The following is a 13,777-nucleotide window of genomic DNA, read 5'->3' as shown; positions in this document are numbered from 1 at the left end:
GTTTACTTGTTGCCTGTTCTATTAATTTTAATATTTGCTTTTTCCTGTAATAATACATAATCATTTAATATTAATATAAGGAAGTAATAGCTCTGATTTAAGTAACTCGTCTAGAGGTTTAAAGACAGTATTACAATAGCTGGATTTACCAAGTTCCCTTTTTTAATTTTATTAATTCTTCGTATGTCTTTGTTCAACACATTTGCTGTACACAGTTGAAAGTTAGAATATTTATTTCAATCATTTATACAATTTTTACTTAGAAGTAACTGCTTAGAGATGAGAACATATAAGAATATTTTTTTTTTATAAATTGAGGCACAAACATTTGAATGTATTATACACACTTTGTGGTATGAATGTTTATCAGAATTTTCCAACCATTATAAAAGATCTAGGAATAATCTGTCACAGTTCATTCATTGTTTGCTTATTGTCATGTATATGCTGCTGAGTAATAGTGATCCTTGCATAAGTGAGATATGTGAAGCAAGAGCAATGTTGTGAGAATTGTTGATCATCTGCAGTAATTAATAAGGCGTCAACATAAAGCTCAGACTTTCTCACTGACTGACTGGGCTGAAGGGTTTGGCAGAAACCGCCATGAAAGCCTCAATCTCTTCCACTGTCCGAGGAACGCAGGTCAGCAGCTCTATGCCGTCTGCTGTCACTGCGATGTCATCTTCAATGCGGACCTGCACATAATAGTCAGACACAATAAAAGACAGTCAGGTGGAATCCCGTGATGTTCTGAAGTCCTGACTGCATGTGGGAGTGGCAAAATATCTATGCTATGAGTCCAGTTATTGGTCTTGGTCTTGTCTTTGGTGTTTACCTTTACTGAGATACAGGTAGACTATTTAAAATTCATGAAAAAAAAACTGAGTGTGTTGCACTGCGAACTCTCTAAATGGATTCATTTAAGTGTTGGCTGGCTGTGTAGCATTTAATTATTTCCACAATGAATATAATTGAATAAACTGTCCAAGCAGACTTACCCCTCCAAAGCCACGGAAACGAGCCAGCACTTGGTTGTTGATGAAGCAGCTCTGGGCAGGGTTGGCGAGGGCCTGGTCCAGCAGGTGGTTGATGAAGTATATGCCAGGCTCCACAGTGAGCACCATTCGCTCCTGCACTAGGCGGCCCATTCGAAGGCTCCTCAGTCCAGGCTCATTGACACGGTCGACTCCCTAGTTGACAGGTGGTGATAGTTCTTACTGTCTAACTATATATACAGCTAAATATACAATTAGAAGACAGCTGAGGAAAAGAAGATACAAGCCGTATCTTCCTTCTATCGTCATGGGTAATGTTAGATCACTGGGTAATAAGATGGAAGAGTTAACATCTCTCACAAAGAGCGAGTGTGTGTTTCGTGAGGCGTCTGTAATGTGCTTTACAGAGACGTGGCTGCACGCAAACATACCGGACTCTACCGTGAGTTTAGCCGGCTTTCAGTTGGTACGGGCGGACAGGAACTGCACCGAGAGCGGCAGGAAGAAAGGAGGGGGACTGGCGCTCTACGTGAACAACCGGTGGTGCAGCCCGGGACACGTTACGGTAAAGGAGCGTGTGTGCAGCCCGGACATTGAACTGCTAGCGGTGAGTCTACGTCCGTATTATTTGCCCAGAGAGTTCTCTCACGCCATTGTACTCGTTGTTTACATTGCTCCCTCGGCTGAGGCGTCGCGGGCTACTGACGTCATCAGCTCTGTGACCGCGAGGCTTCAGACCCAGCACCCTAATGCCTTCATAGCGATTTCTGGCGATTTTAACCATGTTAATCTGAAATCAACTCTGCCCACTTTCAAGCAGTTTGTGGACTGTAAAACAAGAGAAAATAAAACTCTAGATTTACTGTATGCTAATGTTAAAGAGGCATACAGCTCCATAGCTCTCCCTCCCTTGGGCAGATCAGACCATAGCCTAGTCCACCTCAAACCCCAGTATATACCAGCAGTACAGCGGCAGCCGGTGACCACCAAAACTGTACGGAGGTGGACACCGGAAGCCCTGGAGACCCTGCAGGGATGTTTTGAGGTGACTGACTGGGATGTGTTCTGTGACACCCACGGTGAGGATGTAGACACACTCACAGACTGTATCACAGAATATGTTAATTTTTGCACAGATTCTCTAATCCCCACCAGGTCAATACGCTGCTTTCCAAACAATAAACCATGGGTGACAAAGGACATCAAGGCATCACTCAACAGAAAGAAGACAGCCTTCTTGAGTGGAGACAGAGAGGAGATGAGGAGGGCCCAGGCAGAGGTGAGGGAGAAGATTGGAGAGGGCAAGGAGAGCTACAGGAGGAAGCTGGAGAGCCAACTTGCCCGGAACAACTTGAGGGAGGTATGGAGTGGTATGCGAACCATCACCGGCCACAATAGGATCTCCGACCAGCTGATGGATGGAGATCTGCAGGAGGCCAACCAGCTGAACCTGTTTTTCAACAGGTTTGATAGTCCACTCCCTGACCACCCTCCCCCTCCCTGTGATGCACCATTAACACCTGTCGATAACAACAATGTACCTCCTCCTCCTCCCCCTCCCCCTAACCACACTAACCAGTTTCACCTTCCCATCAATAACATCACCCTGCCCCCCTTACCCCACCTCCCATTAACAACCCCCCACCCTCCCCCTTCAGATCTCTCTCTCTGCTCTTCTGTGTCCACAGTTACCATCACCACAGAAGATGTGAGGAGGGAGTTCAGTCGCCTACGACCGGGAAAAGCTGCAGGACCGGACGGACTCAGCCCCAGAGTACTCAGGGACTGCGCCACACAGCTGTGTGGGGTCTTCCAGCACATCTTCTCCCTGAGTCTGAGCCTGATGACTGTCCCTGCCCTGTGGAAGACAACATGCCTTGTTCCTGTGCCCAAGACCAAACATCCAAGCACACACAGTGACTACAGACCAGTTGCTCTGACTTCACATGTGATGAAGTCTCTGGAGAGGCTGGTCCTGAAACACCTGCGTGCTGTTGTGGAACCATCGCTGGACCCCCTGCAGTTTGCTTACCAGCCCCGTATTGGAGTGGAGGACGCCATCATCTACCTGCTGCACAGAGCACACACCTACTTGGAGGAGGCAGGTAACACTGTTAGAATCATGTTCTTTGATTTTTCCAGTGCGTTTAACACCGTGCAGCCTGCCCTTTTGAATAGGAAGCTCCTGGACATGCAGGTAGAGACCCCACTGGTCACCTGGATCACTAACTATCTTACAGGTCGACCACAATTTGTGAGGCTGAGGAACACCGTCTCGGACACGATAGTGAGCAGCACGGGGGCACCCCAGGGCACGGTACTGTCTCCATTCCTGTTCACACTCTATACATCGGACTTCAGACACTGCTCACAGTCCTGCCACCTGCAGAAGTTCTCGGATGACTCTGCCATTGTGGGCTGTACCAGCAGAGGTCGGGAGGCGGAGTATATGAGTGTGGTGGACAGCTTTGTGGAGTGGTGCGGACAGAACCACCTGCAGCTGAATGTCACAAAGACAAGAGAGCTGGTGGTGGACTTCAGGAAGCACCAGACACTCCCTAACCCGGTCAGCATCAAGGGTACCAACGTGGACATTGTGGACAGCTACAAATACCTGGGTGTCCACATTGACCACAAACTGGACTGGTCCACAAACGCAGAGGCAATATACAGGAAGGGACAGAGTCGCCTGTATCTACTGAGGAGACTCAGGTCCTTTAACGTCTGCCAGACCATGCTGCAGATGTTTTACCACTCGGTGGTCTCCAGCGTCATCTTCTACGCTGTAGTGTGCTGGGGCAGCAGGATGAAGGCGGCCGACACCAACAGACTCAACAAGCTCATTAGGAAGGCTGGCTCGGTGCTGGGAGTGGAGCTGGAGTCTGTGGTGGAGGTGACGGAGAGGAGGATACTGAGGAAACTCCTCAGTATTCGTAACAACACGTCTCACCCCCTGCACGACACACTGCTGTCCTACAGGAGCACATTCAGCGGTAGACTGAGACTACCGAGGAGCAGCACAGAACGCCACAGGAGGTCCTTCCTGCCAGTGGCCATCAGACTGTATAACTCCTCCCCTTTCTGTAGGGAGAAGCGCTAGATAATCATGTCAGGCATCACTGTCATTCCTATATTATGTTTACTTAGCACCTTACATCTCCATATTGTATCCATGTATCATATATTGTGCTCATACCGTGTACTGTACTCTTTTTGGATTATAGTGACACTTATACTCTGTACTTAACTGCATTTAATGTAACTTAATACCTCTGGCACAAGAATTTCCTTCGGGATTAATAAAGTTTTATCTTATCTTATCTTATCTTATCTTAATTATTTGCACCCCTATGAAAATGGCTCATTTGGAATAGTTCCTACTTTCTGTTTAATAGAGCAATTAAACACCTTGCCAAACATACTTGTTTTAATCCCAAAGTGTGAAAATAACAAGCTCAAAATTATGAGCGTTCCAAAGCTGACCAACTTTGCTCTCCTGGAAATAGTGCTCATTAGATGAAATAAATGCTTCAGGTCAGTGTCACATTGGAAGAGCAAATGATGACTAACATCCAGTTTTGCTGCAAATTCTGATGATTAATTATTTCTTTAACCTTAACAAAATTCCCACTTCCAGTTGCACTGAAGCGTCTCCACAGTATTATACTGCCACCTTCTTTGGCCTCTCCCTCCTTCTCGGGTTTAAAGTTATTTCTTTCACACACAATACTGTATGTGTACTGCAAGATTTCAATATGTCAATACAATCTGTTACTATGTGCAAATGAAAATAATTTGCACATACGTTAACATTTCTTTGCTCTATTAAACAAGTGAATATATCTTAGTATACAATTATTAATACATTCTTTTTCATCAATGTTTCTACTCGGCTAGAAAAGCCATGCAAAATTGTGATGAAGACAACTGATGTGAAACTTGCAGAAAGTATGGTTTGTCATGTGTTCACACTCAATTAAGTATTCCCTATATTATCACATTTTGCTGGTTCAGCATCTACAGTTCTATTAGTGAACTGTAGGTTAACCATCTTCCTCTTTTACTGGCCAAAATTGCTTCATTGTAAAAAATCCCTCCACCATCAGACAACATTTTACTGCCTCATTCCTCCTGCCCTCATTCTGAACTTGTTACTGCTGCTTGTTCTCTTTTTTTGTTCCCCTCTTATTTTTCCTATAACGTTCTTTGTATGATTGATAACTCACCAATATTCCAGAAAAAAAGAAAATTGTTTTCTTCTAATTCCTCTAACTGTTGACTGTAACAGCCCTGTCTACTGATTGCTGGTTGCAACTTGAGCATTTTTAAAATGTTCTGCTGTACCTCAGGATAACCTCCTACGTCGTGCACATCAATGCCCAGCAAATGTCCCAGACCATGGGGCATGAAGACAGAGCCCATGTGGACCTTCATCATGCCCTCCACGCTGCCATGCAGCATGCCGATCTTCACAAGCTCCTCCAGGTGAACCTTGTCAGCCAGACGGTGCATGTCGGTCCACTTTACACCTTCAACACAGACAGTTTAGTTAATTAAGTCAACAGATTTGACCTGAAATGTAACTTTACATGGCAAGATTTCAAGCAATACCAAAGCTTCTCAAAACTGGTTTATATTTGAATATAAATCTATTTCACCTGGTCTGATGGCAGCCATGACGGTGCGGGAGGATTTCAGGACAGCCTCGTAGATGGCCCTCTGGTCTGGAGTAAACTTGCCATTAGCTGGGAAGGAGCAGGTGATGTCTGAGGAGTAGCAGTAGTACTCCCCACCCATGTCGAACAGACTGCAGGAGACAGAATATTACATGGAATTAGGTTAATTTAAGTTTTAGGATTGTTTCTCAAGTCAATTAGAAGATCACACTGTAAACGTTACAGTAACAATGCCATGTAATAGTAGTTACTGTTTCAGTAACATGTCGCGCTGAAAGTTTGAAACAACTACATTAGAAGCTACTCACCACATGTCTCCATCAGTGACTGTCTTGTCATTAGGAGCCCCAGCATGGCCATAATGCAGGACAGATGAATTATTTCCTCTGATGTGGCAAAACAATGCATACATTAAATGACAGATATTATCATTACATTATGAACAATGACAAGCTGGAAAAAGCATAAATGTTAAGGAATTCCATTTCTTTGTTTCAAGCTACATCCTGCTCACTTTATTTTTGTCTGTTTTTTTTAATATGTGTACAGTATGTAGTCATGGAAACAAGTCTCTGCTGGGGTGGCCTCTTTATCCTACATAATATTAATTCACTTTGCTTATACAAATAGTCCCTGATGTCTGAAGCAATGACGTTTTCTTTGAGCAACCTCACTGTAACCTGCAGGACAATGCCTTTTACATCATAGGCAGGATTTGTGCTGTGTGAAAGGCATTTACACACATACTGCGCACATTCCAATAATAATGATGTAAAGCTGGTTTATATCATGAATAAAACAGAATTAGCTAATAAAGCCTTACGTTCCACAGATACAGGTGTACGAGGTGTGGCGCATCCCTCCTTTAGTGTAGCAGTAGTGCTGGAAGAGACTGCAAAGCAACAAAAAACTGACTTTTATTAAGGAAAAAGGAAAGTTAAGTGATTTCAGCGCAGCAGGTCTCAGAGAACCCCCCAATTAGCTGAAGGACTTGTTTCCTTCTTCTTGACTCCATGCTCTTTAAGAATTAATTCGTCTCACAGTCTTTAATCATCACAAGGTCAAAGTACATCAAACACTTTGTATGGCTCTTGTCAGCAATGGGAAATTGTGGGGGACAGTTCGGCCTCGAAGGAAAAATAATTCAATTACTGTACACATTACTTTTTGTGTTTTGCATCTACAGCTTGACTTTAAAAGCTACAAGCAGCCAACTGTCTGAATCTCAATTATAACCCAGATATTGATTCTACAATAATCCACTTTCATTTTTGTCCATCTGAACCAGCAGCGTGTAATTCAAACTGTTCTCACTGCTGTGAGATTATTTGGAAAACAAGGATGGTGTAAATTCCTTCAGACAAAAGAGCAGATTGTGTTGCTATTAAGTCTACAATGTACCAAGTAATTTGAGCACATTTCAGCATTTTATTTCAGTACTAGACCTCCAAACATTAACCAATATGCAACAAAATGCCCCACCTCTCCATTTCATATTCTTTCTGTCCAGGTTTCACATTCTTCATGACCTACAGAGGGAAAGAGACATTATAGTTTCAATAATTCTTGCTCACAGTGCAAAATGTTTACTAAATGCTTTAGTCATCTGCAGTTTAAGGTGAAACCCTTGTGAGTTGTAGACTATTAGTAGAAACATATTGCAGGATTTAGTTTTTGCTTTGTTTGCACAGCTGATCTATGATCTATCTATACTGAACAATCTGCCTCCACGCATCAGGGCTGTTATGGCGGGATAGTAAGGGCCTATACAATATTCAGTAGGTGGTCATAATGTTGCAGGTGATCAGTGCATGCGACAGTATTGGTCAAAGGTTATCTCTAGTGCTGGCTGTTAAGCCCGAGGAGGACATTTAAAATCAAAAGTATTTGAAGTTTTTATATCCTCATAGGACTCTGGAATGTTGAGTCCTTTAGGCTAGTTTTAAATTCTAAAAATCTTTTTCATCATTCCATTATTTTATGCTTTATGCTCCAATTCTTTCTATACCTTTCTTTTGCTGTCCTTTAAATGAAACAGTTTAGACATCCTTACAGATGGTTTCTGTAGCTGTGAGGAAAGCTCTCTCTTACCATTTTGTGGGCTTCACTTGAAATCCTGTTGGTGTAGCGCAGGACTTCAAGCTCCATATCAGTCTTAATGAGGCGGCTACACACAGAAACAGAAAATGAAGTATAGCGTACAGTTATTTTAATGTCTGATCAGTGACAGGACAGAATTTACAACACTCTTACATTAGGGTAATGTATTGCAACATCTGCAATGTAATGGCTGAAATAAAATTTTATTTCTCTAATTATGTACCACTGATGATATCAGATGTCAGAGTATAAACATTTCAAAAAGGTTATTAGATTTAATGGTCACAAAGCTACTAACAGTTCTTATATAACTGTGCACCTAATATTTCAACAAAAATAGAACTAAAGAAATAATGCAAGGCAGTGGTCCCCAATAGTAATGAAAATAAAGAGAGCCATGTGAGTTACAGAGAGAAAAGGTGGGAAGAGAGTTCAATCAAGCTGCACTCTTCAGGAGGTGTGCCTGAAAAACATTCCTGCTTATTTCAGAAAATGTCAGTTCATCCAGAGGGTGAAGTCTCTAATGCCAAGGACAGCCAGGCAGGCACGGAGTCCATTACATCTGTGCAGACCGACTTCTGACTAACAGGAAAAACAACAGGCCCCCCATGTCTAATTACAGACACAGACTCAGACCTGGCAGCTGTGAATGCTAAGGTTTGACTGAAGATACTTAATTTTTCATCATATTATCTCAATCATATTTGAACAGAAATGCTATTTACTTACCATTCCACAATGACTGGGTGTAAAAGAGTGTTGTTTACTTGGAACCTGTGTTATAAAGAGAGCAACATCACACATGGATGCAACTTGAATCAAAAGGTTGAATAAGTGAAGTCTTGTAAAATGCTGTTGATGTGTCTATAAGACCAGTGCTAAGGGCATTAGTAACACTAGTATATATTCAAAATTAGGCTCAAACAATCTTTCCAACCAACATATTATGTTAATGCAAATTGATGCCAATTAAACGTACCGGCTGATTCCTTCAAAGGAGGCTTCACGGCAGATGCTCCCACTATCTGTATTCTGTCCTCGCTGCAGGAAATAAACAACAACAAACAAGTGATTACATCACCAGCAGGTGTAAACATTAACCGTGTATGAAACTAAACACAGTCAGTCACTATGAGGAGGATCATAACATAAGTATCAGCTGTCACTTTTAAATGGCAAATATATTGTGCCAACATTAAGCAGCAGCAAATACACAACAGGAAAGCATTCAGTCACTTTCTGGACTGTATTTGTTAGCAGCTCATATTATATGTAGTGATTAGGACTGAAGTTGGTTCAGCAAAATGCGATGTCTTTCGACTTGTTCTTTCTTTTGAAGAATTGGACATATAATCTGCACTATTCAATAAAACTGACTTGTATATTAGTAAACCTAATGAAGTACTGTAGAGGTGAGTGCTGTGTACCAGTGTGAGGAGTACTGCTGGTTGCATGTTGGTCAGGACGTCAACAATCTGCAGAGTTGTAGACAGACAATAATTAGAAGAGTGACACACACAGTAGAGCAGCACACACGGCAACAAGCACCGTTTTTCTTCCACATTCAGAATAAACGTCGCTCTGGAAAGCACCATCGAGCCTCTGTGGCCTCTGCTGTACTCAGCAGCTCGCTGAATGACAAAAACTCTGGAGACTTTATTACTCCTCTGCCAACAGCCTAAATGTCACATCACAGATCTCTGACTCCATGCTCACAGGCACTGTGGTAATATTTCAGCACTGTTACTATTGTGTGTACTAAAACTGCAGACTGAAGTGATGAATTATCTTGAACAGTGACTAAAAGCATAAAGCAGGTTGCCTAAATTAACTTTTATTGTTATGTTTTAAATGACAAAGTAGAAGCTCTTAGTGCAGCCATACATGATGAGAAGATAAACATGACTTATTGCACATTTTTAGAGATAATCTAAAAAAACAGTAAATCATGAAGGTAAGCTGAGAAAAAACACAACACCACCTTCAAAGAGTGTTTGAAACAGAAAATGTTCCTGACCTAGTTCTGATGAGAGAAACATTGTTCTGTTTTAGCTCCTTCTATGGGAAGCATTGGCACCTGAATGCTGATTCCTTTGTCTGAGCACATGACAGAATGGATTCTTCTAGACAATAACACCATTTATTTTTTCCATTTTTATCCTGCAGTGTCGAGCTGTCAATTCTTAGATTTAGTTGATAATTTGCATCTTCAGGCACACATGAGGATGCAAAATACAGACCAAAATGAAACATATGATCATTTCAAATAATAAATTTCAATGATTTGTAGGCTGGTGAGAGCTCTGATGTTCTCGTCTGAATATATTATATTGATTTGTCAACATGCACACCTCCAAAATAGCTCTGGAGCTGTCAACCCACCAGTATAGTTCCCCTGGGAACCTGCTGTCATTGCTGATACTCATAAGTGTTTTCTCACTCTCAATACAAGCAATAATTACCAGCCTGAACATGAGTGTATTTTTAGACTGATAAAATAACCCCTAGAATTTGTGTAGTTGAACCCTGACGGAGTGAAGTGCCATTTGTCCAAATGACATATCGGTACATGCTGTTTCCACATGCAAACCCTCAAAAGCATACAATTATATCAAACTCTTGCATGTTTAGTTCCATGTTTAGTTGAAGATATGTAAATGACACAAGACTACCATCTACTCATAGATATGCAATTTTAATTTTTTAAATTATAGAAGCTTTTAGTTTATAACCAATGTTGACCATTTGGTCATGAATACTATAGCAACAGTGTCAAATTAACTCAACTCACTTAACTCAATTATCTAGATAATTGTAATGACTATGACTTTACATTGTAGCAGTCAGGTCAAATCAGACAGGCTATAAAGACCAACACAGACAGACTTACATCACAGGTGTATTGCACCTCATCCACAGCATATTTCTTCTTGAAGTGCTCCTTAGGAAAGATCCTGTTAACAGATACAAACCTATGGTTATTACATGTTGTAGGTGATAAAAGAGAGCACATGAACATTCAGGACAAGAACCCTGCACATTAAAACTTCTCTGTGTAAAAAGATTTTTCCCCTTAATGACAACAACAGAATCTTTGTGGTTTATAGTTATAGTATAGTGAAAAAGCAAACACTTGACAAGAAGAAGAGTCACCGTCTTAAAACACACCCAACAACACCAGAGGCTGGCACACTGCACTGTTTCCATTCATCCGCCTCTCCTCACAAATAAATCCCGCATAGCAAACAGCTGGTTGTCAGCTTTAAGAGGTAGTTGCTAGATATGAAAATTATGACGATGATTCATGTGATATGTGCCATTAACACAAACAGGGTCTAAAGGTGAACATGACTGCCTATCCTTTCTAGAAGTAAAAGCTCATTGCTGATAATTGTTGGCTGTATGCTGTACACAGCTCTTTGTGGATTAGTGACTCACTCTCCCATCCAAGTAGCATAGCTTTCAGGCAGTTTAGGAACAAAAAGGATGGATTTCCCAGAGTCCACATCAATGGCTCCATAGCAGTCAGGCTCAGTCACTCCAAACGTCCAGTGAAAGAAAGACTCCTGCAGAATTATAAGTCAGTGGCTGTGTTAGAGAGCGGATGTTGTCAGAGTATTACATGGGAGATGTACAGTGAGAGGCTTTTATGGGTGGGCCGTTCAGTCAGGAAAAGATGTGATTACACAGTGTGCAGAGGGACAGGCAATTTTTGTTCACAGCTGTGATAGTGACCAGGACCAGGACATGTTGAAGGGACACAATCTCGCTGCTGGGTTGGGGATGATAGAATGAAAAGTACAAGTGAAGCTACAGACTACGTACCTGTCTGAAGAGAAGGTCTGTGTCTGTGCAGTGCCTCTGCTTCTGCTCTCCTCCCTGCAGCACCACAACTGACTTTGACACCACTCCGTCTTTGGCTTTAAGCTCCTGGCACAGGCGACGACGGTTCTCTGCAAAAAGGGCAGCAGACACCCTCAGGGTGTCATTACCCAGCCAGTAGACAGGTCTGAAAGGACAGGGTGACAGAATATCTGGTTCTTTAGGGTGCAGTAAGGGTTAGACAGACACTTAATTGGAGCAGGAAGAAAGGAGGACCAATCACTGCTCAGCAGGACTGTAGGCCTGTTATGAATCAGTCTATCAGGAGGTATTCGTTATGATCTGGAAGGTAGAATTCAGCCAGAAGAGCAGAGTGAACTACAGTAACACTTAAGACACAATAGACTGATACATAGCCTTGTAACAGATATATCTTGGATATAAACCTTGGCTTGTGGCTGTCCTGATAAGATAAAAAAAACATGACATGTCTAATTGGAACACAGTCTATATCAAAGGTTAATATATAATCTCACACTTTTATGAGTTTAAAGGTCCAACAGAGGATGGATCAACTTCATGGTAACTGAGCAAGACAAATAAAATCACCACCACCAGCACTAACAGTCCAGATGTCAGGAAAATATTTAACATTGTCAAGTTACTGATTAAAAAAACATCATTTGGTGGGGAAAGTGTTCAGATGTAACAGATTACATAAAACTGTGAAGCATATTGTCCCAATTTTCTGCAATCTCTTTGATATAGAGGTCTCCTCATGGATGCTGAAACATTTTAATGATTACCACAACAGATTCTCAGGCTGTGTTATCTGACTATCACAAGACAATCTTGGATGTGTCATGATCACAAGAAAACTGTGATCAACACAGTTATAGCTCAGCAAGATAAAAGCACCTGGTCTCTTCAAAACACAGTTCAAGGTACCCTTACTCCATTTCTTGTGTGGACTGAGGCCGCCCGTATCCTCTCTTATGTCATGTGACTCAGACGGACAATTTTCTGCACATCCTCTTTTTTAGAGTTACTCTATTTACATTCATACATGTAGTATTACCTCTCTAGTAGTGCATTTAATGTACTATAGACCACCTGCCCATCATACAGTTTTTGCCAAAGTTAAGTTAGTAATTAACCACTAATGTAACCCAGAGAGAAATTGGAAATGATAACAACAGATTACAAAAATGTGGCCTTTTTTTACTTTATATTTTTCTAAAGTAAAAAAGAAGCTTTGTGGGCTCTGAAGAGTAAAGAGTTTGATTTTCCACAGACGCCGGAAGCTAGCTATATATGTGGTGTATTTACTTTCAGTTTTAGGAAAATAATAACATTGTTCAGTTCAACTAGCTATGGAAATGCGTTTTATTTTGCGTGCACCATGTCTGTTAATATTTAAATGAAGCAGTGGATAATTTATGCACCCAATCTGTAGCTTAGTTTGAATTTATAATATATTCTTGCTAACTCGGACTTGACAAATTAAGAAATTAATCACGGACGTTCATAATAAATAAAAATAAACAAAACCTCGCGCTCTTCTCTACGTGACATTGACAAGTGGTAAATTAACTAAAATTAACTATCACTCAGTCTGACCATAAATATACTGTTTTAAAATAACGCAGAGTAATAATAGAGAAAGCCAAACTCACTGTGGTGCTGCAGCCATGACGGTGTAAGTCCAACTGTCACGTGTCGACCGCAGTCACGTGATTTTGTACTGCTCTTGACGTGGCGTTGTGCTGCATTCAAGTCTGTAAGAAATACCAGCTTCAACATTTAGGTTGCATTCATAGCCAGAACAAGAAGAGAAGAGTCAAATATTTCAATAACAGTAGTAACCGTTTCACTGCTCTTTCTGCCAGTGTGGTCTCTTAACTAAAGGAGGCGCTAGTTCTGAGTAAGTTGTGCCTTACAAACGATAGGAGCCCTCATTGTATTCATGTTTATTCATACATTTTTTTAGAAGCCTACGTGTAATCCAATCAAAGCACAGTTATTCTTGTTTTTCTTCTAAAATACAAGTTACAGTGTTCTGTCACACCATAAGAAACATACACTGTCTGTTTAGGGAGGAAGTTATTTCACCCTTACAGGCCCTCTGGCAGTGTGGAAGGGTTTCTGCTGGTAGTACAAAGGAAGACTCTGGAACACCAGGCA

The 13,777-nt window shown here is 41.5% G+C and overlaps 1 protein-coding gene across 1 annotated transcript; it reads right to left on the bottom strand.

The window, feature by feature from the left end:
* Nucleotides 1–144: 144 nt before the first annotated feature.
* pepd (peptidase D) lies at nucleotides 145–13,346 on the bottom strand. Its single transcript, XM_028402615.1, has 15 exons — nucleotides 13,270–13,346; nucleotides 11,597–11,780; nucleotides 11,210–11,337; nucleotides 10,662–10,725; nucleotides 9,199–9,246; nucleotides 8,751–8,812; nucleotides 8,501–8,545; nucleotides 7,763–7,838; nucleotides 7,154–7,200; nucleotides 6,495–6,563; nucleotides 5,980–6,057; nucleotides 5,654–5,802; nucleotides 5,340–5,524; nucleotides 999–1,190; nucleotides 145–695 (listed from the first exon to the last, which is right to left on the bottom strand). Exons 1-15 carry the CDS (start codon nucleotides 13,284–13,286, stop codon nucleotides 564–566), a joined length of 1,476 nt encoding a protein of 491 aa, XP_028258416.1. The 5' UTR covers nucleotides 13,287–13,346; the 3' UTR covers nucleotides 145–563.
* Between the last annotated feature and the right edge of the window lie 431 nt (nucleotides 13,347–13,777).

This window comes from Parambassis ranga, chromosome 3 (assembly GCF_900634625.1).
Source record: "Parambassis ranga chromosome 3, fParRan2.1, whole genome shotgun sequence".
NCBI lineage: Eukaryota > Metazoa > Chordata > Actinopteri > Ambassidae > Parambassis > Parambassis ranga.
This window is presented reverse-complemented; position numbering and strand designations above follow the sequence as displayed.

Bases quoted from the DNA above. Each gene is read 5' to 3' on its own strand.
- pepd (XM_028402615.1), bottom strand. The intron at 9,247-10,661 runs GTAAGTCTGTCT...ACAACTCTGCAG, and splicing joins AGGTGCAATACACCTGTGAT to ATTGTTGACGTCCTGACCAA. The intron at 7,201-7,762 runs GTAAGAGAGAGC...TTCCCTCTGTAG, and splicing joins CAAGTGAAGCCCACAAAATG to GTCATGAAGAATGTGAAACC.